This window comes from Nomascus leucogenys, chromosome 14 (assembly GCF_006542625.1).
Source record: "Nomascus leucogenys isolate Asia chromosome 14, Asia_NLE_v1, whole genome shotgun sequence".
NCBI classification, from domain to species: Eukaryota; Metazoa; Chordata; class Mammalia; order Primates; family Hylobatidae; genus Nomascus; species Nomascus leucogenys.
In genome coordinates, this window is record NC_044394.1 from 86,763,394 (window position 1) to 86,790,631 (window position 27,238).

General features: G+C 59.3%; 1 protein-coding gene, 1 long non-coding RNA gene and 1 pseudogene across 5 annotated transcripts in view; 2 read left to right on the top strand and 1 right to left on the bottom strand.

The window, feature by feature from the left end:
* The window catches only part of TBC1D16 (TBC1 domain family member 16), a 98,681-nt gene extending 94,282 nt beyond the window's left edge, over positions 1-4,399 (top strand). For all 3 annotated transcript variants that reach the window (XM_030827364.1, XM_003278441.4, XM_030827365.1), the window contains 2 exons: positions 208-354; positions 1,242-4,399. In XM_030827364.1, coding sequence (XP_030683224.1) covers positions 208-354; positions 1,242-1,490 — 396 coding nt within the window. In that variant the 3' untranslated portion in view covers positions 1,491-4,399. The remainder of the gene's footprint in view (positions 1-207; positions 355-1,241) is intronic.
* Positions 4,400-4,969: 570 nt separating this feature from the next.
* On the top strand, positions 4,970-10,156 carry LOC101175828 (annotated as a pseudogene). The gene is made up of 2 exons (XR_179410.3): positions 4,970-5,333; positions 5,384-10,156. The product of XR_179410.3 is annotated as an uncharacterized LOC101175828 (transcript).
* A 10,419-nt stretch (positions 10,157-20,575) lies between these two features.
* LOC101175878 lies at positions 20,576-25,215 on the bottom strand. The gene is made up of 2 exons (XR_179411.3): positions 24,996-25,215; positions 20,576-21,884 (listed from the first exon to the last, which is right to left on the bottom strand). It is a non-coding gene; the product is annotated as an uncharacterized LOC101175878 (long non-coding RNA).
* Between the last annotated feature and the right edge of the window lie 2,023 nt (positions 25,216-27,238).

Here is a 27,238-nt window from a genome sequence, read left to right on the forward strand (position 1 = left end):
CTGGGATAGACCCCACGTGCAGGTGGGGATACTTAGGGCCGAAGAGGCGGTGCAGCTTGCCCAGGGCCACACGGCCCCCAAGCTGGGCTGTGAGCCCAGACACCTCGCCCTGGAGCCCTCGCTCGCACCCTGGCACTCACTGTCCCCCTGAGTGCAGGGCCTGGGGCTCGGTCAGAGCCCGTGTCTGAACTCTACCCGCCTCCACAGACGGACTACTTCCACCTTTTCATCTGCGTAGCCATCGTGGCCATCTACGGGGATGATGTCATCGAGCAGCAGCTGGCCACGGACCAGATGCTCCTGCACTTCGGAAACCTGGCCATGCACATGAACGGGGAGCTCGTTCTCCGGAAGGTGAGGCTGCCCCAGATGTGGGCCCCGCCCCCAGAGCCCCATCCCCACCATGGCCCCCCAGCACGTGCCCTCCCCAACCCGTAGCACCGGGGGCTCCCCACTAAGGCCTCGTGGTCAGCACCTGTCTTGGCCTGGCTGTGTCACCTTGGCTGTCTCCTCACTTTCCTGGGGTGCCAGCCCTGACATAGGAGCCTCCCTCGCTGGCTGAGGAGGGAACGAATTCCCCAGGGCGGACGGACAGGACAGGTTCCCTACCCTGGGGTACCTCGCTTATAGCCCAGAGCTAGGAACACTGAGAAGGAGGTTGGACCTGAGGGCAGGGTGGCCAGAATACTGGGGACCCTGGGCTTTGGCCCCCTCCCCCACTTCCCAGACTCCTCCTGGAGATGCTGCCCGTTAGCTCTGTGGTGGTCCTCAGGGCAGTGAGGGGGCGTCCCGAGGTCGGTGGTGCCATCTGGCATAGGACACAGATCCTGCAGGAGCTGAGAGGCTGCTGGGGGTGGGGGGCAGAGCAAGGTGTGGGGGAAAGAGAGAGGGGTGCTGCCGAAGGGACAGGTGGGCTTGGCTGGGCGCGGCCCGGCCCTGTGCTGCTGTTGGTCCTGTTCACCCTTCTGAATGAAGCCCATTCAAGGGCCTTGTTCACCTTGAGCCACCTGTGAGTACAGCCCGAGTGCCTTGTGGGTCCCATCACTGCAGCCACCTAAGACCCAGGGCCCTGTGGTGCTGATGATGGTGGGAGATGCAGGCAGAGCCCTCAGCTCATGACTCAGTGAGTCCCCGAGGTGCAGGCCGTTGCTGCTGTTGCTGTTCGTTGGCCACTCCCGTGGGGACCCTAGGCTGCCAGGCTGTCCCCCGGCCCCTCCTCACCCCCTGTCCTCTCTCTGCAGGCGAGGAGTTTGCTGTACCAGTTCCGCCTCCTGCCCCGCATCCCCTGCAGCCTGCATGATCTGTGTAAGCTATGCGGGACAGGCATGTGGGACAGCGGCTACATGCCCGCGGTGGAGTGCACCGGCCACCATCCAGGCTCGGAGAGCTGTCCGTATGGGGGCACGGTGGAGATGCCTTCCCCCAAGCCCCTGAGGGAAGGCAAGAAAGGCCCAAAGACGCCGCAGGACGGCTTCGGCTTCCGCAGATAGGTCAGGCCCCCGACGCTGGACAGGGGTTGAGGGGACCTCCCCAGAGGCCCCGGGCACGGGAGGGGGTGGGGCTGGGCGTGAAGGGGACAGGGGACGGTAGAAACCTAAGGAAAATGCTTTTGGGCAACATGAGAGGAAGCTTTTCGTATTAATGACAAAATTAGAGTCCGGAAGTGACAGAAGTCAGACCTACAGCCACCCAGAGGAAAGTCAGCTCCTGAAACGCTGCAGTTGAACGTGCAGCCACCGCACCTGAGACGCAGGCTGGCTGGGCTCTCCTGCTGGCTGCCCTGGAGGATTTCAGCATGTTCCAGGATTTGCTCCAGCCTCGCGGGCAGCCAGGCAGCATCGCCAGGCACTGAGGAAAGCAGAGACAGGAGAGGAAGGCCTCACCCACCCACTGCGTCGAGGGCTGCAGAACAGAGCGGGGTCCTGTCCAGGCCTAGAGGCATCTTTGCAAGCCACACACGCTTCCTCATGAGACCTCGTTCTCTCGGAGTGAGCCAAACACACTTCCCAAAGCCTCCCCAGCCACAGCTGGGATGCCAATGGAAAGACATCTGCCATAAAAAAAAGAAAAGGATAAAAAGCCCAACCGATGTGGGGATAGAGAGGCGGAAGAGCAGTCAGGCTTGAGGACCTGGTGCTTGTAATGTTTATCCATTTAAACATTTCGTCCTGGTACATGAAGGGAACTGCCTGCCCAGGAGCCTGAGCCTCAGGCTGTTGGAGAAGCATCCGATGCCTTTTTCTTTGCTGGGCGTCTTCTACGTGAGGTTCCTTGGCGTTGTTTAAGGTCAACGCCACCACATACAGCAACCAGCTGGGGCTTGAATGGGTCGATGTGTGCGTGTGTCCCTGCGTGCGTGCATGCATGCGTGCATGCATGTTTGTGTTTGCAAGATCCTCTGACGATGATCTGCTTTGTCCCAGGGACGTGGTAGTGTATTAGCTGACTAACCAAGACAAGGACACCTGGAAATAGTTGGACTCTTCCACTTCCCTTCAGGACCTGCGAACTCAGATATGTAAGTCAGCTTCTCAGGTGATGGGACGTGAGAGCGACCACAGTGAAGGAGCCAGCACTCAGGGCTCTCTGCCTTCTACGTGGGAATGAGGTCTTCCCAGAAGACTCTCCCTCTTCCAAAAGATTGTGTATCAGTTGCTCCTTCTGGGATTTAGAGATGGGCAGAAAAGGCTATGCGATCTATGCTGTGAGAGCTCCCAGCCAGCTTAGAAGTGTCGAGCCATTTGCACAGAAAGCCACTCCTTGAGCAAGGAGACCAAATCCCTCCTGAAATCCTCCATCGCGTGCTTCTGGGGAGAAAAGCCCTTGATGTGCTGAGAACCATCATGGGGACCACGATAGAGGCCTTCTTCCCACTCAAAGCTTTTCTCCCTGGAGGGTGGGCACTGCTGGGCCATGCCACTTCAAAGCAGTGTTTCTCAGCAGGAAAGGGGAGGTCACCACTTACCGGCCTCCTCCACCTTCTCGGCTTCTCTTTTCTCCATGAACCCAGGTTGTCCAGCAGGTACTTCCAAGTTCCCAGGTCTGTCTGCCCAAGAGCCTTTAGGGGAGACTGTCCTGGAGCCCCATCAGTGCCCAGATCCTGGGGTACCGACCATTGCCATCTAGCAGTGGGGGACCCTGTGGTGGGAGTGGGATGGGCTTCTCATCCACGTTGCTTCTGGGAAGAGAGGGTTGCCTTTCTGGGCTGGGGAGGTGGCTAGAGCTTCTGCCCTCACCCTCTGCTAGAAACTAGTTATATCCATTGCCACAGCAATACTGTGTAACAAATCCGCCAACACTCGGTGGCCTGCAACAATCAGCACTGAAGTAGGGCAGGAGTCAGCAGTCTGGGCGGGCTGATTCTTCTGGTCTAGGCTGGGCTTGTTCGTTTAGGGCCAGTGGGCTGTTAAGTCCCAGGGGATGCTCATGGTGCAGAGGTCGGACCTGGCCCTGCCCTGTGGTTTCTTGCATCCCCCCTGCAGGCCAGCCATGGCGCAGCCAAAGGCACGGAGGGAGAGACAGCAAGTGCCTTTCCAAGCCTTGGCGGACACCACACCTGCAGCCCTCCCCTTGGCCACGGCAAGTCACGTGGCTGGGCTCAGCATTAAGGGGTGGGGGACAGGCCTGCCACTTTAGCGTCCGCTCTGCACAGTCGGGTGGCAATAGGCTGAGAATTTGGAGGGCTAAAGAACTGGGACTCTGGAAAGTCTGTGTCCTAATAATGCCTGCTTTGGAGCACTCCTTCCCCACTCGCCCTCTCCAGGAGAATAGCATCCCCGGTCCTAGCATTTCACTAGATACCTCGTGCCTTTGAGCTGCTGTGTTTGGGTGGGAGGAAGCGGATAGGCAGGTCCAGGGTTCCCCTCACTTGGGAAGGTCCTAGTAGAAGGCATTCCTTCTGAGTCTCCTGGCCCTGCAGCTTCTCACCCCTGCTGCACCCCAAGACCTGACCCAGACCAATCAGCTGCATCTCTGCACCAAGTGTCACCCCCGCTGTGCACCGCTCGCACCTCACGGTCCCCATGGGCTGGCCCGGACCCCAGTGAGGTCTACACCTCTCGGAACCAGCCAGGACCTCAGAAGCCGTGACCTGGGTGTTCAGGGCTTGGTGGAGGAGACGCTGCTGGGGAGGCGGGGCGGGGGGGGGGATGGAGAAGCCCCGCCCCTCTGCAACTCCCTTAATCTGGATGCAATTAGAGGAAACCAGCCAAAAACCCTGCGGCAGCTGTTGTCCCGGGATTATTCCCAGCCAGCGAGAGGCATTAGGGCGATAATTCAGTCATTAGACTTCTAGCCTTCCCACCGCCAGAACGTGCAAATAGGGGATAATCAGCCCTGCACGGCCATCCTCAGCAATGCTGCTTATTTAACCCATTTTTTAAAATGACACTTAATGTTATTGGCTGGCGTACGTGTGTGCGCATACTTAAAAGTTGACACGTGGTGCGGCCCTGCTGCTAATGTCTGTGCTGACAGCGTCCCCGATGTTGCTCAGGGCCTCTGGGAAGAGAGGGCACCTTTGATGTGGGCGTGCTGGCACCCAAGAGACAGCGTGGTCAGGCTCGATGCTTGCTAGCCCTGGAAGGTCCTCCCAGGGTTGGGTGGTCGGGTGAGCACTCAGAGATCTGGGGAGGAAGCGAGGAGCCTGGTGTCCTCACCAGGTGCAGAGGGGAAATGTGTACTCCAGAAGGTTCTGACTCAAGTCTCAGCCCTGAGGACTCAGAACTCACAAATCATGGACCATGTACGGAGGGAAGGAGGGAAGGAGGGAGGGCGGGCCCCAGCCCACCCCTGCAGGGGAGGAGGAGGGTCTCAAGGTGGGAGGGCAGCTCCCTGAGCAGCCACTGTTCCTGACCAGCCAAAGTGCCGGGCGGGGGGAGGTTTCCACGTCCAGGAGGGAGAGGACCTCCACCCACTGACCTTTCAGTTTTCCATAGCAGCCCAGTGTGAAGCTCGGCAGGGGCCGGCAGGGCATCAGGACAAGATAAAGATGCTGGTTCTGGAATGAGGCCTCCCCTTGGGCTAAAGGGTGGTGGTTGGCAGAGGTTGCCCAGCTCTTTTGGAGGCCACAGGGAATAGAGGTGGGGTGGCAACAGGAAATAGGGTGCAGGCTGTAGACCATGGTGGGGTGGTGCTTCCGTTCCTGTGAGGCCTGCCCCCCTGAGCCCCCTCATCTGCTTCTTGTTTGGCAGAAACAGCTCTGGGGCACAGCCCCCAGATGATGGGAATCTGCCCACGCTGTGCCCTCTGGGGAAGGAAATCTTGCCCCTTGTGCAGCCTCCCCTTTCCCTTGCGGGGGGGCTGGGGTTGCCAGGGCTCCCCCCTTGGAGGGGGTGCTGGGGGTGCCAAGGCTCCACCCTTGGAGGGGGGGCTGGGGTGCCAGGGCTCCACCCTTGGAGGGGGAGCTGGGGGTGCCAGGGTTCCACCCTTGGCTCGCTGGGCAGAGGGAAGGAAGCACCTCCCTGTTTGCTCTGCAGGGGCCCCTGCAGGCCACTTTGCCTCAGAGGAAGGAGGAGTGGTCCCCTGGGAAAACACACACACACACACACACACACACACACACACACACACACGCAAGTACATGCACACACGCATGCATGCGCGCACACACACACGTGCAGGGGTGCAGCCTAAGTCAGTTGGGCCGGGACTGGCTGCCCAGCTGGGCCTGCCCCATTCTTGGAGTCCCCAGGGGATGAGCCTCAGGATCCACTTTGTCCCTTGTTTCTAAGCCAGGCTGCACGGCCATTCCTGGGTGTGAAAGCGTTCTGTCCTGTCTCCAGTCAGAGGGAACTGCCCCCAAACTAGAAAGCTAATTTCCCCCAAAGGTTCCTGAAGCCAGAGGCATGCCCTTGGGGGTTGGTCGGTGGGAGGGACTGGGGTGAGAGGCAGTGCTGTGGAAGGGGCCTGGCCCCTGCTGCCTGCGACTCTCCACAGGTGTGTGGCCTTCTGCCTCCTTCAGCCTCAGTTTCCTCGCCTGTAACATGAGAACAACGATGCCTGCCTGCCCAGGCCATCTCCTGGGACTGCAGTGGGGACTCTTAAGTGTAAAACTGTCATGAGGATGGTTTATGAAGTCCCAGGGACCACACCTGCCACTCAGGGAAGAGACCGCTGACCTCAGCCATCAGCTGCGTGCATTGTGAGGGGCGGTGAGCTCAGAACGGAGAGCTCTGCCCTGGTTCAGAGTCAGCACACCTGCACTCCCTTCCACACGCCCACCCAGCTGTGTGTCCTCCGCCGAGGGCAAGCCTCTCTGTAACTCTTCTGTAAAATGCACCCCATTCTGCCGACTCCTGCCACGAGACCCATCCTCAGCGATCCCGCCAGGCATGTGTGTGTGAATGCACGTGCAAAGCTCTCCATCAGAAGGGTGGTGTGGGCCCTGTAGGTCCTACCCCTTGGCCTTGAAGCTCCCTCAGGCTGCGGACTCAGGCCTCCTGGGTCTGGCGTTAGAACCAGGAGAGGGGTGTCCCTGGGCAGAGCCAGGGGTGCAAACAGCCTGCAGCCATCTGGCCTTTTAAGTATATTGCGTCGCATTTCCAGGTAGGAAGGTAGCATTTCAAGTTCAAAGAGAGATCGAGTCATGCAACCATCTTTCCTCCAGCACTTTTGGGGGAAGGAGGACAGTTTTTGTTATGGTTTAGGGGAAATTTTCATGAAATTTCCACCATTACCAATAGATTACTGATGTCCATGGCAAGTGATCTGTTCTTGGTATTTTGTTTTGTTTTGGTTTGGTTTTTAAATGTAATCGCCCATTGGTCAGGCCCAGGACTGGTCACCATGAGCTCTGCTAGCCACGGCCCCAACGATGCTTCTGGCTCTCATGGATTCCACAGCAAATAAAACTGTACTGACAACAGATGCACGCTGTACAGTGCCTCTAGAAGGTCCGGTGGGACTTGCTGGGTCAAAGCATGGCAGCTTCTGTGCTGGGCAAAGAGGGCCCCTGGCAGTCCAAGGGTAGCCTACAGACTCCAGTGTGCCCGGCTTCTCCCATGTTCAGAGATAGGGGAGGGGAAGGTGTAAAAGAGAGCTGGATGGGGGCTGTGGGGACCAAGGGTCCTGGGAGGCTGACCAGGGGCTCAGCAAGTGCCCACTCTGGGAGGCCTTGCCCTCTGGGCTGTGGTTGGACAGCATTAGGCCTGCAGGGTGGGCTGCCAGGAGGAAGAGCAGCTCCAGGCTTCGGGCCCCCCAGCAGGCAGCGATGGAGGGTGATGGGAGAATTGACGAGTGCTCACGGGGTCTCACGCGGGAAAGGGCCCGTTAACTCTGAGCAGCTGGGAGCCTCGCTCCCACCCCAGTGCCTGGAAACACAAACAGTATTTTATTGAGCCTTGGCTGCTGGGGCTCTGGTTTCAGGAAAAGCCTCAGTCTTGCATTTGTGAATTTTTAAGGAGGCAAACAAGGTGAATTTGACCTTGCTAGGAGTGGGAGTTAGGGAAAATTCAGGCTGCCCCACCAAGCCCTTGGAACCGTGCAGCAGGGGTCGGGAGAGATGGGCAAAGGCAGTTTGGCCCGTGCAGCTGGTCTCCTGGTCCTCCCGGAGCACGGGGGGTGGGGAGCTCCAGCTCTTCATCAAGCGCTCTTTGGGGTTTCCAGCTGTTTTCTGTTCTGTGTGTGTCTTTTCTCCTTTTGCCTGGGGGCGGGGCTGGGGGGGAACATGAGTAACTCTTATCTGCATCACTCGGGTCTCATGTCTGAAGGGCCTGTCTCACCTGCCACCTACCTGGCCTTGGCCTAGACACCTGAGCACCTCATCACCTCCTCTCCACATGCCCAGGGGTGCCCCTCCCAAGGCTGGCTGGGCAGGTACCACGGACCAGGCCCCAGGAGGAGCAATGGGCTTTCTCCAGGAAAGAGCAGAGCCAGCCCTGCCTGCCTAGGGAGGGCACCCACTACCAGGCATGGCTGGTGGCTCTGTTTAAAGAAATCTTTGTGCATGTGGGAGTGGGAGGTGCTTCCCCATCCTGCCTGGAAGCCACACCCTGGCTGTTACCGTGGACTCTGCAACAGCCGTGGCGGCCAAATGAAGATGGAGGAACCTGGTGGCTCAGGGGCCCCTGATGTCACCACCTCCAAGGCAATGGGACTGGACAGGGCAGCTCCTCAGGAAGGATGATCCCACCTCCACGGGTCAGCCCTGCAGGGGGACACGGCCCACCACGACCCCACCTCAGGCCACCAACTGGACCTGCCCTGCCAGGAAGGTCCCTTCCAATTTGTCCGGCAGCTGGTTCCCTGGGTGCCCTAGACAGGCAGCATCATCCTCATGTTTGCCTCTGCTGTGCCCTGCTTCCCCCGTAAATGACAATTGTGTAGTCACCCATGCCGGCCAGGGGGACATACGTGCCACCTGGCGGGCCACACTCTTCAGGGGCCGTGCATCGGGCAGGCCGGGCTCTCTGTTGTCCCGCATCCCTCAGGGCTGGCAGTGGCTGCTCAGTGCCTAGGGACTGCCCTTGCCACACAGCTGGGCAGCGAGCATGACTCAGTGTTTACACTCAACCAGCCGCACAGGCTCCAGAGGGGAAGTTCTTTGGGGTCCTTGTATGAGAGAGCATCCTGTCTGCAGCCCTGTTCTGGCTCCTTCCACATCATTCATGCATTCCATCCCACGAGGACCATGGTACCATGGGCTCGCTCCAGGGAAGCAAGGCAGGAGCGCACTGGGGCTACTTGGATTCCCGGGACAGACACATATGTACCCTGCACACCCTCAAATGAGCAAAGCTACCCCGCTGGCCCCTGGATGAGGCCATGTGGACCCCCACACCTTTGGAGCCGGCTGGGCAAACCTTGAACCCCCAATCTCTGCGTGGCCTTTGGCTGCCCTCCTTCTCCAAGGCGTGACTCTTAGTTCAGAGACTCAGGTGAGCAAGTGTCCCTTACCTTATTTTCTCTCAATCAAACTGAAACCCACTGTGATCCCCCATAGTCCAGTGCGGTCTCTGTTATTATGGGTGTCTCCCTTCCTCCCCGTGCCCAGGACAGGCCATGAGCCAGAGGTACGAGGGGCCCCAGGCAAGATGCAGGGCTCTCTGCTCCTGGCTCTTCATCGTCATCGGGACACCCTTTGTCCAAACTCAAGGAATCCCAGGAGGTCTGGCTTTGCCGCTTTGGCTGGGACTCAGGTACCCAGGCATACCTGCATCTGTGCCCCCTCCTCGTCCCAGTGAGAGGGACCCTCAGTATCCCCCTCCAACAAAGAACAGGAAGGTCTCAAGCCAGCCCCCTCCTCCAGTTCGATCACCCTCCCTCACATCCACCCAGAGAGGTCCAGACCTGTGGCCACTTCCATGCCCTCTCCAGACCAGGAGACACCTGCTGCTGACCTCGTGGAAAACTTAGATTTTGACATTCTGATGCTTCAGAAGTGGTGGCTCCTCCTTCTTCCCCCCTCTGCCACCTGTGGGCCTCCTCTCTGCATCTCAGGAGAAGAACCAGATCTTTGGGCTCCTGGGGTATGTGCCATGCAATTTAGACGAAGTGCTTTGAAAATATGCCATTCAGTCTCTGACTAGGAAAATAAGTCTGACTTGATAGGTCCGATGTCATCAGCTCTTCAACGTGAGACAAAAGAGGGGATTTTATGTTTTGAGTCATTGCAGAGAATGATATAGTAATTTTCTGAATTGACACCTGGATGTTGAAATTAGGATGGTGCAAAAGGGGTACAGGGCCTCAGGCTGGGCACGGCAGCCAGCTCCCCACGATGCAGAAGCTGCTTCAAAACCCCCTCAACAAAGAGGGGCACATGCAAGTCAACAAAGTGGGAAGCCTTCACCAAGGCCACACCCAAAGTCTACTGATTGTCTGTCCAAAGTTCGTTGATTCCTGGCCATGAACAAACACAATGGAAAAAGACACTGAGGGTCCTAGTGGCTACAAGTCAATGTGAATTGGCACATGGTCTAGCAGTTTTAAAATCTAACAGTAGAGTATGGCAATGGGCAAGGGCCAAGAAGTCCTCCTGAGATGGGTGGGCAGTGCTCTAACTGGGCTCAGTGGAGATCTGTGACCAGTGTCTGGACACTAGCTACAGGGGACCAGGCAGAGGATTCTGAGCAGAAGGAAAATGTCCAAAAGTACTTTGGGAGGGTAAAGGACAGGGGCCTTGTTTAAAATAAAGACTGAAGGATAATAAATGTCACCCAGGTTTGTGGATTAATGGAGAGGGCACCATCTAGCCATTCTCCACTTTTCCAGTGTGGAGAACCTGGGCAAAGGCGCCAGTGGTCACGTGAGGTGCTGCCACGGGGCGGGCTCTGGGAGACCCACTCTAGACCGCTGACCTCTTGGTGCCATCCATTCTGCCTCCTAGAACTCTGGGGTTCTGAGTGTGTGCTCTTGGTGGGGGCCTTCCTCTTTGTTGAGAGAGCTGCTGCTGAAGGGGCCTCTCCTTCTGGCCCAGGATGTAGAGGACCCCGTGAGGACTACACAAGTGCAGGGGTGGGTGTGGGGGTGGGTGAGGCTTTCCAGCCCTCGCCTTCGCCTCACTGGAAGCCTGCTTTCTGGTGTGACCTTTGGGTTCCCTCTCTGCAAGCAAACAACCAGCTCAGACAAAACCAACCATGACCACATCTCAGGTGGGTGGCACCTGGGTCACCCTCCCACCACAGCCCCTGGAGCAGTTTCCAGGTACCTGGCCTCCACCGTCTATTCCACCCACCTCCTGCTGATGTGGACAACTTTAGAAATAAAGTACCAGGGACCCCAGACCACTAGGCAAGAGCCCAGGTGCCCCCGGGAAATGCCACCACCCACCCCAAGAGCAGGGTGGGGTCTAGCTCCTGAAACAGTCTCCTCTGGGCAAGTGCTGCCTTTCTTCAAAGCCCAGGCGCCCTCTTGGTTGTTGGATAAATCCCAGGTTCTGTCCCATGATTCACGCAGATGGGAGTTTCCCCCGGTTCTCTGTGTGGGGCACACAGATGAGTGCCCCAACCCAGCAGACAAACAGAATTGGACTTTTACGGTCAGAGGCAGCCAGCCTGAGATGGAGTCGGGTGGGGGGTGGGGAGGGTGTTGGGACCCAGGCAGGGGGATGAGGACATTACAGGGGAGGTGAACTGTTTGTTTCCTGGGAGGGTTAGACAAAGAACCAAGCTCTTCCAGATTTTGCCGGAAATGCAACCAGAGCTATTGATGGGGTTGAGGATGGGGTCTTTCAGGGTGGGCGAGTCCCAGGAGCTGACTTCAGATTAGTGGTTAGTGCAGGTCAGATGAGGAGCTGCCCCCACAGGTGTCGCTCCAGGTGCCCACAGCAGGGACAACCCCCTCCCCGACCCACCTGTCCCGCAGGAGCTGGTTGCAGCTTCCCCTCGGCCTCCCCCTCCCCACCTCTCTCTGTTCCTTCCCCCATGCAGTGGCCTCAGGGTGGGCACCTACCCGCTCCCAGGGGACGTGAGAGTGTTAGCAAAAGCACCGTGCCCTTCCCCTCCACCCTCTGGAGCCTTCAGGGCAGCCCCCAAACGGTCCCAGTGTCTCTGAAGGGGCTGGGGACCCCGGAGTCTGAAATTCAGCTGATGGTTCACCAAACTGGCCTGGCCTCTGAGCCTCTGCACCGACCCTCACCCCATCAGGTACCTGAAGCTGATCCAGGACACCAAGGTCTGTTTGTGTGGGGGGGGACTGCCAGCTCCCCAGAATCTGGCCCACGATGGTTTTGATCAGAGGAAACACCCCACCACAAAGCATCCCAGAGATACCTAGAGACCCCCTGTGGCTTCCCCAAAGTGTCCCCTCCCCTCCCCCCCGACCTGAGAGACTGCCATGCTCACAGCACGGGCCCCCTGGGGTACTGTCCTTTCTAGAAAGCAAGTTCCAAAGGTTGGGTTCGGGCCTGCTTGGCACAGGGAGGGTTAGACAGAAAGCAGGACTCCCCTCTCCCACGGCCCCCCAGACCGCGGCCGGCTCCTCTTGAGGCTGGACCCGCCTCCCCATCCCCTCCTTCGTGCGGTCCTGATGAAGGCGCCGCGTTTTCCGAGACGCAGAAGTGCTGTGGGGTTTCTGCATAGCCCGGGCTTCTCACCGGGAACTGCTCTCCTGGGACGGAGGGCGGCGGCGGCCTCCCGGAGCCCCCGGCCCACCTGAGGCCTTGGGGGCGGGGTCCATGCGCCGCGAACCCCACCGAGCCGGGCAGGAGGAGGCGCATGTGGGCACAATGGGACCTCGCGTTCTCAAAATAATCCTCGCCGCTAATTCCCATTCCAGCAGGAAGAGGCCGGCGCCGCTCACATCCACCCCATTTTCCGCGGAGGGGCTTTGTTGCTTTTCTTTTGATTTCACCCCAGCGGGCGCGCGATCCCGCCCGGCACACGCCTGGCCTCCGAGCCGCTGCGTGCGGTTCTGCCCAAGTTGGGGAAGGAGGGGCGCGCAGAACGGGAGAGGGCTGGAGACGGGCACAGAAGGAGGGCAGAGGAGGGGAGAGGAGGGCAGAGGAGGGGAGAGGAGGGGAGAGGAGGGGAGGAGAGGAGAGGGGAGGGGCGGGGTGCGAGAAGGGGCCGCAGCCCCCGGGCCCAGTCATCCAGCCACATCAGGTGTGCGTCGGGTAAAGGTGGTAACCTGGTGGCGGTGACGAGGGGGCTGGAGAACGCGTGAGAGCAGGCCGAGTCTCAGAGAGTCCCAAAAGTGGGAGGAAACTCCCCACCTCCTGGAGCCTTCCACTTGCTGTAATTCCCTGCAGTGACCCACCCCACCCCCAACCAGGGCAGCGAAGGACCCACCAGGCCCCGGCCCCAGCCCCCTCTGAGCCTTCCACCCACCCTGCCCAAGCCGTCACCCAGCCCAGCCCTGGAGCCCGCCTGTAGCCGGGACACCGCACCACTCCCTCCACCCTCACCCTCAGCCGCCAGCCCCTGTCTGTCCCTGTCCAGCCGACCCTCCCTCTATAAAACCTGAGCAAAGGCAGGAGACCCTCCCGCCTCAGAAGAGCAGCAGCACCCCGGGCTCCCTGCAGCTCTCTACAGGGCGGGGGTGCAGGAAGCCACAGCGGCGATCACCAGGGCCAGGGCCCAGCAGGCTGGGAGCTGCTGGTGGAGTCGGACAGAGTCCTCACAAACCGAACCGAAACCCAGTCTGTTTGCCTGATGGATCCCTTGTCATGGGGACTCACAGGCTTGCAGGGCCTGTTTTTCTTGAAAAGAGGGTTTATTTGGGTCACTGTTATGAGTTCTTGGTGCTCTTTGGCCTTCAGCAGCTTGGCTCGGCCAAGCTGGAGCAGGAGAAGACCAGGAGACTGTGGCAGCCTGTGGGACGGGCGCGGATCCTGGGCTCCGTGCTCCCACAGCCTGACTCCAGCTCCTTGCCCAGACCTTGGCCCCAGCTCCCGGTGGAGGGACTGCCCTCCAGGGTGGGTTACTCGGCTCTTCCTTCTTGTGTGGGGTAAAGGGACCTCCCTGTCCAGTGCCACGCCCCTCCCAGGTGGCTGCAGGAGAAACCCCCCAAGGGCAGTTCATCAGATGGCCAGCCTGTGTGAATAGGCCTCTTGGGGAAAACCTGGAAGAATTGTTAAATATCTCAAGGTGGGAAGGGGACGTCAACGTCATCAAGGCCCACTCCAGGTGGGGCATGACTCTCCCTGCTTTGGGTTGCCCTTTCTTTCTCCAGGGCATGAGGAGCAGGCCATGTGGTCTGGACTCACTGTGTGACCTTGGACGTCATGTCTGCCCCCTCTGGGCCTCCAGACGTGCCACCTCCATCCATGGTGGGGGAGGCTGGTGGGGGTCCTCAGCCAGACCTGTGGGTTTGGCCCTTGCCTTGGGAGGTGAGGGTGGGAGGCTAGGGGAGTGCTGAGCTCTGGGCTGTGTCCTGCTTAGCTCTCTCCTTTCCTGGAGAATGGTAGGAGCACACATTGGGCACCTGTTGCATACTAAATAGGAAAAGGATTTTTTTTCAGAGGGAGCGGGCTGGGGAAGGGGATACTTGTTCTTGTCCACGTGGATGGGTAGGAGCGGAAGGTGTCACAGACGGATCAGGGCCACAAGGGCCAACTTCCCAGTGCCTGCCCCTTCCTCCCCTCCCACTCCCACTTCTCCATTTCACCCCCACTTCACTTCTCCCACATCTTACTCCATCCCCCACCTCATTCCCCATCCCACGCCCCCTACCTGGCTGCCCCCACACAGGACCACCTCCCAGGGCCTCCCACCCCCACTTTTATATTCTTGAAACCACAGACATGGAACCTTCATGCACCTGTAAGCTTAGAACTTGCCTGACTTTCCAAAGTGTTGAGCCACAAGAGGCCTCACACCTTTCCTGGAAGAGAAGCCAGCCCCAGGCCAGGCCTGGCAGCCTCTGGGCCAGGACAGCCTCTTCCAGGACCCCACCTAACCCTGCCTGCCAGACCTGCCCACCGCCCCATCGGGAAAGTGTCTCCCTCCCCCTCATCTCATGGCCACTCCTAGATCGCAACACCCCTGGGGGTCAATGCACAGGGAGCTGTCACCACAGGGCCAGGCCAGGGGTGTCCCTTCCTCTTGTCCTCCATGGTGTACGTGAAGAATAGTGCAGGGAGGGTCCCTGCGAGGCTGGCTCTGGCCCCAAGGCCTTGCGTGGGCTGCTATGGCAAAGGCCCGTCCCCACACACCATGAGACGTCCCTCTTTGGAGGCTTTGGATCAAGGGCACCCCATGGCCCCAGGAGAGGCCTGTTCAATATGAGGAGAAAGGCCTGGGCTTGAACCCTGAACTCCTGGTTCCAGCACATCCTGTGACCTCCCTGCACTTAGTGTCAGCCACTAGGATCCTGGTTATCCCTGCCAGAAACTTTGGGGGCTCCAGTGAAAGGAAGTTGGCCTCTCCCCCATATTAGTGCACCCACAGCCCTCAGCTTCAGGGCCACGTGCTCAGAGAGACACCTGCTCCTGCACCCCAGCATCTCTGTGCACACCTAGCACACCCTGGTCCTTCCCATCATGACCTTCCCCACATCCGCCACGGAGTGCCCCTGTGATGCCCACCCCCCCCCGCCGGGAGCCTGCACCCAGCCCTGCCCCAGCCGGCAGCCGCCTCGTGATGTTTGCTGGATGATAAATGAATAAACAGGGCCTCTTGGATGCTTAGCAAATATTGCCTGAATGAAGGAACGTCGCACGAAGACAGACACACGAGAGTACACAGACCATAAAAGTGGCCGTGACAAGTGCCGATGGGCTGACAAGCGATCTCGGCGCATGGAGGCGCTCTGCAGGTCACCACGGTGGGCCCGGGGGGCAGGAGAAGTTTCTGCTCACAGCCGGGTTTGAGAAGGCCCTGGTCGCTCTATGACACCCTCTGCCTGTGCACCACGGGCCGTTTAGCTCTGACCGAGGCCCCTCTCTTGCTGTGTGACCTTGGACAAGTCACTTAGCTTCACTAAGCCTCACTTTGCTCACCTGTGAAATGTGGACAGTAACTGTGGCCACCTCCAGTGCCCATTTCAGGAACCAGAGGCAAAGCATGAAGGGCCAAACACAGAAAGTACTTCCCGTGGGCCCGCCTGTTGGAGACCCTCACGATGTGGCCTCAAGATCAGGGTCTGCCCTGCGTGCTGAGCCCTGCTTTTTTTGAAATGCAGTCTCACTTTGTCGCCCAGGCTGGAGTGCAGTGGCACGATCTCGGCTCACTGCAAGCTCCGCCTCTCCAGTTCACACCATTCTCCTGCCTCAGCCTCCCGAGTAGCTGAGACTACAGGCGCCCACCACCATGCCTGGCTAATTTTTTGTATTCTTAGTAGAGACGGGGTTTCACTGTATTAGCCAGGATGGTCTCGATCTCCTGATCTCGTGATCTGCCCGCCTCGGCCTCCCAAAGTGCTGGGATTACAGGCATGAGCCACCCCGCCCAGCCCGAGCCCTGCTTGGTGGCCTTCAGCTCAGTGGACACAGCTGCATCTGACTTGAGTGTCCCCATCACTGCTGCCCCACAGAAACCCCAGTCACACACAGCCCCACATCTGGCCTCACCCGCCAGGGGCTTGGGTGACTGCCCCCCAGCAGGTGTGAGAGCTGGAGGCCAGGGGTTGGGATGGCAGCACTGGCCCAGCTGTCTCTGTCCGCTGCTTCTCCAGCCCTGATGGCACCCTGTGGGACAGCAGTCCCTGGACCATTGCACAGATGAGCAAATGGAGGCACGGAATTTGGGGACGTGCTCTGCTTACTCAGCCTGACTGTGGCTCAGAGTCAAACTGGACCAGAGGTTGGGGAGAGGGCCCTGCCCTGGCTGGGGGCCGTGAACACAGAGGGGCGAGAGAATGGGCATCCCAGGCTGGGAAGGCCGCCCAGGCCTGGCCACAGCCTCGGGTCACTGCAAACCTGCGTCCAGCCTGCCTCGGTCAGGGAGGGAGTCCCAGGCCTGCCCACCCACAGAGGCTGCTGTGACACTCAGGTCTCCTGTCCCCAGGTGGCCCCAGTTCCTGAGCCCCTGTGTATACTGCTTGGGCCTAGGGGGGAGGGCCCTGGAAGCAGACGCCCCCGGCAGCGTTTACCGGTGTCTGCTGGATGTGACCTGGGGCCAGGCAGCAAGCAGGGCTCTCCCAGGTAGGATTCGAATGTTTCCTTGGTTTATTTTCAGCTGAGGGACAGGGCCTGGGGCATAGTGACTGTGGTGGAGTTGGCCTTCCTGCTCTGGGAGAGGGGGTAGCAGGGGAGGAAGGTCCCCAGAGCCCCTGGAGGGGTGAGGGGACCTGTGGAGGAGGGCCGCTGCCTTGGGAAGGTCTCACTTCCCTGGCAGGGGTGGGATGCTGGGCCAAGGCCTCCATTCTGGGGAGAGACCTGAGGACGCATGAAGGGCAGGGGCTACTAGCCAGGAGCCACTGAGCGTGGGAAGGGGCACGGGGGCTCTACGCTGGGAGGCTGGGAAGTGGCAGGGGCTTGACTGGCAGTGCCCTCCCTGCCCCCACAGCCCCACCGGCAGCTCATCAGGAAGCTCCAAGGTTCAGGGTTCCTCTTGCCTGTGGCTGTGGCATCCGATGCCTTCCGCCCTGGGAATACCAGTGGCCGCCAGCTCCCAGTGAGTGGCTGGCAGTGCTGGGGAAGGGCCGGGAACCTGGCCAGGGCTCCCGGGTGGCTGCTAGTGCTGGTGGAGGGAGGAGCAGACTCGCCAGCGGTTCTGAAAAGTGACCCCCGGGATGGCAAGAGTACTAGATTCAGACTAACGGGGGTCTGAGATTCTGGGCCCCAGTGCTGGGTCTACACAGCGAGGGGCTTGGGCTGAAGCTCAGGCTTTGTGGGCACCTACCGAACACTCTCAGCCATTCCTCACGATGGCCACATGGGACAGGGCTACTATTACCCCCATTCTTTAGATTAGGAAACCAAAGCACAGAGAGGTTAAGTCACCTGCTTGAGGTCACACAGCTGCTTAGAGACCAACTGGGTTCAAACTAGGGGAGCCTGGCCCAGAGTCCACACTCAAAGTCAGGACCGATTCTCTATGCCTCTCCCACTCCAGCATCGTCACCTTCTACCCTCTAGGTTGCTATCAAGACAGGATGACAGCTCAAGGACAGGTGTCCCAGGGAAAGACTGGCCAAGCTCAGGGCCTGGACACCTAGATGCCGGGGAAAGGGTGGCTTCGAGGAGGACCCCGAACGTCGCAGGGAGAGAGCAGCGCAGGCCCCAGCGTAACCTGGCCTGGGTCCCAATGGTACAGTCAGAGCCAGTGCACACATCAGCGCCCGGAAATGACGCTGGAAGCTCAAGGCCAGTGGTGGCCCTTCCAGCAAACCGGACACCCCAGGGGACATCTGGGAAGTGGGGAGGGGCCTAAGCGGATGAAAAACCTGGGGCCCACAGCTTGGAGTTCAGGTCCTAGCCATCGGCCCCCATCTCTGTGCTACCGCATCCCTGCCTGGGCAAGGGAAGGACAGTCATGCCCTCTGCGCAGGGTGGGCAGGCAGTGTCTGTGGGAGAACCAGCATCATTAAAGCAGACAACGTGGGTGTCTGTTCCCCAGGAGGCCCTCTGGGAAGGGCAGCTGCTTCAGGAAGGAGGCCGGAGGGTCCCCTCGGTGCAGGAAGCCAGCTCAGCCGCCCCAGGCCCAGATGGGGAGGGGGTGAGGTGGGGGACATGGAGCCAGGCCCCCTTCCAAGGAGCCCTGTGCAGATGCATGCAAGGACAGGGGCTGGCCAGCCCGAAAGCCCAGCTGTGTGGCCTGGGGCTGCTCTGGAGGGGCTGCCAGCTTAGCTATCTCGGGGCCTTGAACTTTCTATTCTGTTTTGCAATCAGTTCAGAAGGCGGCATTTCTAGATTCCCTTCTTATCGCAGAGAAACTTCTAGCACAACAATAGCTGATTGTACTGCTCTCCGGGGCGCGGCTGCATTCCTGGACACCCCCCACCTTTTTTTTTTGTGGTATCTTTGGAACTATAATGGATCTCATTGTGATTGGTCTGTTCAGGGGACAGTGTGGCCCTTGAATTTAGAAGCATGAAAGGGTAGTGGGGGCTGGGGAGAGGGTGGCAAAGGAGGGTAGAGGTGGGAGGGAACCTGGAGACAACCCGCGAGACAGCCAAGGGACATCTCAGAGCAACTCGGCAGCGTCATGTTGCATAACGCGCCTGGAAACAGCATCCCCTGGACTGGCTGGGTTTGAAAATATGTAGTTATTTGTCAGACCACCAATGTTTATTTTTGTTCAGTTATTAAGAAATAAAATAGGTAGATAATTTTCACTCCCTGCCCGTGCCTGGCCGGTAGGACTCGGCAGCAGGTTGAGCCGGCACAGACTCATCTGAGTGCGACGTAGCGGCAGCTCATCACACTGTTTCCTCCGGAGGCCACCTGCTGCTGCGCAGAGCCAGCGTCCAGGACCTGGGGCTGGGGGACCAGAGCTGGGACAGGCCCAGGCCCTGGGCGGCATAGCTATGTGGCCCCGGGAACCCTGGCTCTCCAAGGCACAAGGTCTGTGAGTGTGTCAGGTGGGGAGCCCAACCTGCTGGGGGAACCCCCAGCCCCACAAGGAGGTGCCGGCCACTGGCAGGAGGCCCTACGCTAGGCCTCACAGTCCTGCCTCTGGCCCAACAGCCTGGGCCCCAGGAGAGTGCTGCTCTGGGTGCCACCTGCTGACACGGTCCCCTCAGCCCCTGGGGACTTCCTGCCCCACCCAGGCTCCTGAGAAAGCCCTGGGAGGGATTTCTTAGAATGTTCAGCAGTTGCTGCCCAGCCCAGGACTTGGCAGGAGGCCTAGTGTCCGGAAGAGGGAGCAGATCAAGTTCCGAGGCGGGGAAGCCAGGCGTGCTGGCAGGGAGGCCTCGGGCCAGTGTGGTGCCTGCTGGGCGTGGACGCTGGGACTGCCACTTCGTGGGGAACGTCCGGTAGGTCTCCTGCCACCCTGCCCCTTGGTGCCCCTGTCTGTAAAGTGGCACCTCCCAGGCCCAACCCTTTCTTCACTGGCTGGCCAGGGTTCAATGGGCACAGGTTTCATTGGCATGTAGCACCATGCCTAAGACAGAGAGATGGCTCACAAATGGTCGTCACTGTTGTTAAATAAATAAATATGCTTAGAGAAAATGGCGTTTACTCTCTTCCAGGCGTTTTCACCGGCTGCGTCCCATTCAGTCTTCCCAGCATGATCACAGCTTGGAGAAGGGAAGGGGCCTGGTCAAGTGTTCTGGCAGGGGCTGAACCCAGCCGTGTGGCTGGCTCAAGGGGCCATGTGCCACAGAGGCTTACCTGTCGGAGACTTTATTTCTGCTCTGAAACCCCTTCTTATCAGCGGCAGGGGCACCCCACGGCCCACAAGACAAAACACAGACATCAGAAGAGACCCCTGCCCCAATGTCATCTTCCCAGGTGACAGGGGCCTTCGAGGGCTTGGGCTCTGGGTGGGCTCGGACTTGGAGAGCAAGAGGGGCAGCCAGGGAGGGGCCCACATTGGGGACATTCAGAGGCCACTGGGCGTGGGGTCTGGGAAGGAAATGGGACGAGGCTTGTTCTTTCATAGGCAGGGCAGGCAACCTTGCGCTCCCTGGAGGCTCTGCTGGACTCGCTCTGAGACAGAACTCCCTGTCACTGTCCCGTGCAAGAAGGCCTGGAGGGGGCGCTGCAGAGCAGGCGCAGGGTCCACCAGACACCTTTGGAGGCCCTGCAGAAAGGCCAAGGATTCTGAGATCTCAACTCAGAACAACAGGGCTTTCCTTTTCCACCAGTCTTGGGTGCCAGAGAGGTGGGGAGCTCAGGCCAAGGGAGGGCCAAGGGCTGAGGAAGCACCCAGGATCCCAGGAGAAGCTGGCAATACATGCATGCACGTCTCATCCTGACTCCTGGGACAGACAAGAGCACCTGTCCCCCGGTGTTGTGGACAGAGCCCGTGAGCCACCAGGCAGAGCCATGCATGATGAGGCTGTGGCCTGGCCAAGAACAGCCTGTGCCCCAGACACCAAAGAAGACATGGTGTTTGAGAGGTGGAGCCTTCAGAGCCAGCGGGGACAGCCAGGAAGGCTTCCCGGGAGAGGTGACGGACGCTCCTGCTGGGCAGAGGATGTCTGGACGTCTCTCCTGCTAGCACACAGACCGCATCAGGAGAACAGCTGAAGACGGCCTGTGGGGACACCCAGACACTTGCCAAACAGGTGGCAGAAAAACCTAAGCTTGTTTTTTTTCCAAATAATTTATTTTTTATTTTTGAGGCGGAGTCTTGTTCTGTCGCCCAGGCAGGAGTACAATGCCACGATCTAGGCTCACTGCAACCTCTGCCTCCCAGATTCAAGCGATTATCCTGCCTCAGCCTCCTGAGTAGCTGGGATTACAGGCATGCGCCACCACACCCAGCTAATTGTTTTGTATTCTTAGTAGAGACGGGGTTTTACCATGTTGGTCTCGAACTCCTGACCTCAGATGATCCACTCATCTCGGCCTCCAAAAGTGTTGGGAAAACAGGTGTGAGCCACAGTGTCCAGCATCAAATAATGTATGGAAGGGAAGTTCACATAACATAAAATCAACCAGTTTTAAGTGTACCATTCAGCGGCATTTAGTACACTCACAAGGTGGCACAGCCATCATCTGCAGTCGCAGAACATGCTGGTCACCCCAGGAGGAAATGCCCGCTCATTCAGCAGTTCCTCTTCACCCCCCAACCCCTGGCAACACTGATCTGCATTCTGTGTCTGTGGATTTGCCTATTCTGGATATATCATATCCTAAGGTGTTTTAAAAAGAGGATTAAAGGGCCAGGCGCAGTGGCTCATGCCTGTAATCCCAGCACTTTGGGAGGTAGAGGTGGGCAGATCACCTGAGGTCAGGAGTCTGAGACCAGCCTGACCAACATGGTGAAACCCCGTCTCTACTAAAAATACAAAAAATTAGCCAGGCGTGGTGACACACAACTGTAATCCCAGCTTCTTGGGAGGCTGGGACACAAGAATGGGGTGAACCCGAGAGGCGGAGGTTGCAGTGAGCCGAGATCGTGTCACTGCACTCCGGCCTGTGCGACAGAGCGACACTCCATCTCAGAAAAAAAATTAAATAAAAATAAAAAGAGGCTTATAGAGCCAAAGCAGGTAATTGGGTTCCAGTCCCCAGCCCACGTTTCCAGCTGTGTGGCTTGTGCACAACACTGCATCCCCCCGTCTCAGTTTCGTCATCTGTAAAATGGACATAAGAATGTCCACAGTGGGGTCATCATGGGGATACAGGGCTCATCCAGGCAGAGCACTGAGTACGGTGTCCCAAGGCCGTGGTGCACTGTAGCTGTTGTTGACACGGGTGTCGAGTGTCAGGTGTCAGGATGGTGTGGGACATGGACAGCCAGGGGCCTGGGAGAGCAAAGCCTGGAAGGGCAGACCTGGCTCTCCATGGAGCACGGCTCACGCACGGAACCTCGAACAGGCCACAGAATCCTTCCAAGTCTACATCTGCCCCTTCCTACCTCCGTGACGTTGGGCTTCAGTTTCCCCATCTGTGAAATGGCAATGTAGACCTCACAGTGCTGGAGGGACTGAGCCTGGCATCGTGGTGGGCAGAGTGGGGGGGCGACGCCCAGGGAGGGGTAGGGCTGTGGTGGGGACTAGGGAGGCCTTGAGGGTACATTCCTGGAAGGCATAACAGCTGGCCGATGCCAAGGCCAGTGATGGGGAGTTGAGGGGGAGAGGAGTGGGCCCGGGAGCGGGCGGGCAGCCCTGGGTCTGCTTTTAAGCAAGTGGCTGTGCTGGCTCCCCTGGCAGGCGATCCATCAGCTCGGCTCTTACTGTCCGGAGCCGGCGAGGGCCCATAAATGCGCCCGACCCCACCCGCCCCCGCAAGTCACCCAGGTTTTATGTTGTAAGAACACTGTGGGGCGTCTCAAACACACCACTAATGACAGGCATCATGAAGCAATAAAAGTGATGGGGCTGGTGGGAGGGGCTGGCGGGAAGGGCGGGGGGCTGCTGGTGCCCGGCTCCCCTGGCGGCGGCAGGAGCTCTCCGAGAATTGATTAGTCTTGGACGTGCTGACCTTTTTGTTCTTGAAAAATTGCTTTTGAGCAGCTGAGGCAATAAAAGTGAATTGATTCAGAGAGAACGAGGATGAAATTTGCGTTGTGCAAGGAGCAGTGCATAAACGCCAGTGATGTCAGCACAGCCGCCCCCAGCCCCAACTCCTGCGCTACAGGAGGGCAAGCCCCGGAGAAGCAGGGCACGGTGGGTGCTGCGGGGAGGGCTGGTGGGGCAGTGGGGCGGGCAGGGCCTCCTCAGAGGTTTCAGCAGAGAATTGAAACCGATAGCGAAAAGGGGAGGGCAGAGGGACGGAGATGAAATAAAACAAAGCAAGAGCGTAGGGAGAGGAAGAAGCTGAGAGAAATAAACACCCCGCAAGAGAAGCAAGGGGGACTTAGGCTGGACCTCGGGACTGCAAAAGGGAGGAGCGGGAGGGGACCTGGGGCAGGAGTGAGAATCACATAAGCACTCACAGCCACGACAGCCACACTCATCCTCACAAAGCCTTGTTTGTTCCCATTTTACAGAGTGAGAAAGCCGAGGCCAAGAGAGGTCAAGGGACCTGCTCAAGGTCACACAGCTGGGACATGGTAAAGCCCCACTGAGCCCCTCTGAAGCCAGGCTGGGGCCTCCAGTGAGTGGGGAAAGCCTAGAGGGGGCGCTGCAGAGCAGGCACAGGGTCCACCAGACGCCCTTGGAGCCCTGCGGAAAGGCCGAGGGTTCTGAGAACTCAACTCAGACCTTGACAGGTGGGGAGCTCGGGCTGGGTCACCGTCGGCATTGAGAAGGCACTGGGGCAGGGAGGTGTCCCCCGGGTTCCAGGTTAGAAGCCACAGAGAAGCATCACAGCCAAGGTTTCCGGGTGCGGAACGGTGGCGCTGGGACTCAGCCACCCTGGCCAAATGCCCCCACTCCTATGCGCCCCCCTCTCAGCGCCTAAGCCCGTTTCCTCACCAGAGCCCTTGGGAAACCACAGAAGCCCAGGTGAGTAAAGGCAAAGGGGAAACGCTCGCCCGCCCCAGAGCCAGCCGGGAAGTCCTTGCTGGAGCTGCTGTCTGGCGCTGGGGCACCTGGGCGGCCACATGCTGCCACCCAGGAAGGCAGGAGACCTAGACTCCTCTCCCCAGGATCCTGGCAAGCCCCTTCCCTTCTGAGACAACAGAGGTGGCAAGGCCTCCCCTGCCTTCTCTGGGGGCTGGGCGTGTGTAAAAGCTCACCCGTGTTTGCAGGTGCCTCAGGTGGGCTGCTGAACTGGAGCCTGCCCCAGTCCCAGGAGAGAAGCTAAGCCATGTTTCACCCCTGCAGCTGCCCAAACCCCCATTCTACCAGGATCCTGGCACAGGCTGCTTGGCCAAGTTCATGGGCCCCACTCCTGGGTTTGGTGCTAGTGGGGTTAAGATGGGGACACCTATAGCTTTTTGGTTGGAATGCATGGCCTTGAGTGGTGACTAAACCCCAAATCAGGCTGGTGTCAAGGGTGGCTAATGTCTCCCTAAAATGCAGGCACTCCATGGGGTGACCCCTAATCACAATGACTGCCAGCAGCTCCTAGCCTGGGCTCTGTGGGCGACCAGCTCCCAGGGTCCAGGAAGAGGCATGTCCAGCTGCTGCCCTCAGCCCCCAGCCAACCCCAGAGGGACCAGCACAGAGTTGGATGTCACTTTGAACATCCTGGATCCCACCTGAAACGACCCCGTCACCCACCACCCACCGGCACTGCGTTTTGCCGAGCCCAGCCCAGCCTCTGGTTTGCACCGCAACAGATGCCTCACACCTGCAGGCCCTCACTCCTCGCCCAGCCCCCGGAGAAGGCCGGGGAGGCCTTGCTGCCTCTGTTGTCCCAGAAGGGAAGGGGCTTGCCAGGATCCTGGGGAGAAGCCTGGGTCTCCTGCCTTCCTGGGTGGCAGCACGTGGCCGCCCAGGTGCCCCAGCGCCGGAGAGCAGCTCCAGCAAGGACTTCCCGGCTGGCTCTGGGGTGGGTGAGCGCTTTCCGTTTGCCGTCTGCACCCCTCCCCTGTCCGCTGCAGGAGGGGTTTCGCTGAGCCACGGGGGGACCCCCACCCCACTCGGGGCTCCCCGGGGCGCAGGGGCCTGGGGCGTGCGGGTTGCTGAGCAACTGGCTGTTGCCAGTGGAGATGTTTGCGCAAAGGCCCCCCTGGGGCATCCCCAACCCAGACAGCCTCGTGGGGCAGGGGTGGCGAGGAGGGTGGGCTTGGGCCCCCGCGCTGTGCTGGGAAGCTCCCTCTCCCACCCCACCCACCCCCGTGAATCCCCTCACACCCGTCCATGCCCTTCGGACCCTCGATGGTCCTCGCGCACCCTTTCTACTCGAGGGGCCCAGGAGGACCCCCTTTCTACTCGAGGGGCCAGGCTCCTCCCTGCCTCGGCCACCCTCCCCACCCCACCAATGTCTGAGCAAGACTTGCTGGAGCCAGTGCAGGAGAGAAAGCTGCTGTTACTACCGCCAGCCCAGCTCAGCTCCAACCTTCCTGGCTGTTTGCCTGCGAGGGCCCCAGGAGGATAGAAAGGGACATATTTCGAGGGAGAAGGGACGTTTCCTTACAGGGAAACAAGCTGAGTTGTCCGTAACTTACCTGAGGCTTTATTGCTAGGGACAGGCAGAGCTGGACTGGGGACCCAGGCTGCTTGACACCCAGTGAGGGCTGCTCCTCCCTCTGCCCGCTTGGTGACTAGCTTGCTGGGTAGCACCGGACCAGGCTCTCTCCCTGTCTGGCTGCTCACTCCCAGCTATAGAGAGAGGTGGTTCCTGGATCAGGGAGCAGTGCCTGCCTAGGGTGCAGGCCTGGGCTGGGCACAGGGCCGAGAAGCTGCTGCTCTGCCCCGCCTCCGGGAGAGGTCCTGGCACTGCCAGCCCATGAATAAGGCCTGGCAGGGCGCCGGGTGAGGGTGTGCAGAGGTCAGCAGGGAGGGCCGAGTGGCAGCGTTCTTGGGACTGGCTGCCAGCTGCAGCTGGACCTGTTTGCCTGGGCTGGGCTGTCTCACTTCCCCTGGAGCGGAGAGGCCACTGGGGAGGAGGAAGAACAGGTGTGGGCAGTGCTTCAGGGGCCCTTGAACTCCGGGATGGCCAGCTCCTGCCACAGGGGACCCGGCCAGCAGAGGCCAGAGGCCTGGGAGCCACATGCTGGAGCCGAGGACAGGCTGTTGTGAGATCAGTTCGAAACCCTAGCCCCCTTTCCCTGCAGGCCTGGCCTGGGGGGCTAGCACAGGCTGCCAGGGGAGGTCTCTTGCCCTGTGTGACAGGGGGTCCCAGCCTGCGGCCTGCAGCCATCGACACCACAACAAGATCCTTGCTTGGGTGTTCTGCAAAACCTCAGGAACCCTGTGCCCACAAACACTGCGTGAAAGTCAACCAAGTAACCGTTCTGTGATTATTCATTCATCTGAGATTTGCACAGCGACTGTCAGTCATCTGGATCCTGTTGCGATAAAATGCAAATTCCTCTGACAGCGTTGTAGGATTGGGAGTAAGTGTTGCCTTTAGCAGATACCAAAAGTGCTACTGTTATCTCAAACAGGTGTATGACTTTCTATGACTTTAAAAGGGACCCTCCCACCTACTGGGAAGCCAGCCGCCTCTGATCTAGCCAGTGTACCCACCACTACCCACATTTGCCTCTCTCTCTGGCACCCAAGACTGGTGGAAAAGGAAAGCCCTCTCGTAGAGACAGCCCCACTTGTCCTGATGGAGGCCATGGGTCATCCCCTCACCACATGGCCTCACTGGGCTGGACCCTGGTGCATGGCTTGGGAAGGGGGGGGCTGCTCAGGACCTGAGACAGCACAGGCAGACCACCCCATAAGGATGGGAAGGAAGTCAGGAGTTCATGCAGTGGCACAGGCCAGGGTGGGTGGGCATCGGGAGGGGGAAGCGTGGGCTTGGCTTGCGCTGAAGGAGAGGGGTGGGGGCGGGCATTGGGGTGGACCATGCTCTAGTGGGGAGGTCTGGCCAGAGCAAGCAGGCAGATGCAGTCACGGGGAGTCCAGTGAGGCGGACAGCCCCTCGCTCTCATCCCGTGCTCAGTGGTGGGGTGCACTGCAAGCTTCTGCCTTCATCTGTCCTCCATACACCACCATACCCACAGACCACCTTGCCCTGCCCTGGATGCAGGAGGACACCTGCACCTCACAAGCCAGCCTGGACAAAACCGAGCTAGAAAAACGAAATGCCAGGGTCACTGTACTGTGCCTTCCACCAAGGAGGCGAAACGATGTGTGGATGGCGGCTTGCCTCTGTGTCTGTGCAGGGCGGGTGTGTTTGTGTGTACGCCATCCACAGGCAGGTGCTCAGTGTGCAGTACATGCACACACACACACACACATGCACGCACACACACGCACATGCACACACATACACACACGCACACACACGCACACACATGCGCACACACACGCACACACACGCACACACACGTGCACACACGCACACACACATGCACGTACACACACACAGGACATTTGGGTCAATGTCTTGCCAGGGTCTGTTGGTGACACACTAAGCACTTTGCAAGGGAAGGGACTTTCCAGGGGCCCTGAGCAGTGTCCAGTGGAGAGGCTGTCATCTCTGCCCTGCAGCCAGAAGTGGCACCTCCCCGCCCTTGTGCACAGGAGGGAAATGGACACAGGCTCCCCGAGGCCCCACACTTCCCATAGACACCCCCCTTCCCGCACAGTACTGGGCAACCGGCATTTTGGGCCAATCCACAGTGGCTTTACTGGTTGCCCATGGCTGAGAATATTTTGGGAACTGCCTTTTAGAATCGGTTGACAAGACACACAGACGCTGCTATCCCAGTACTTTGCAGCCTTATCCAGGTTC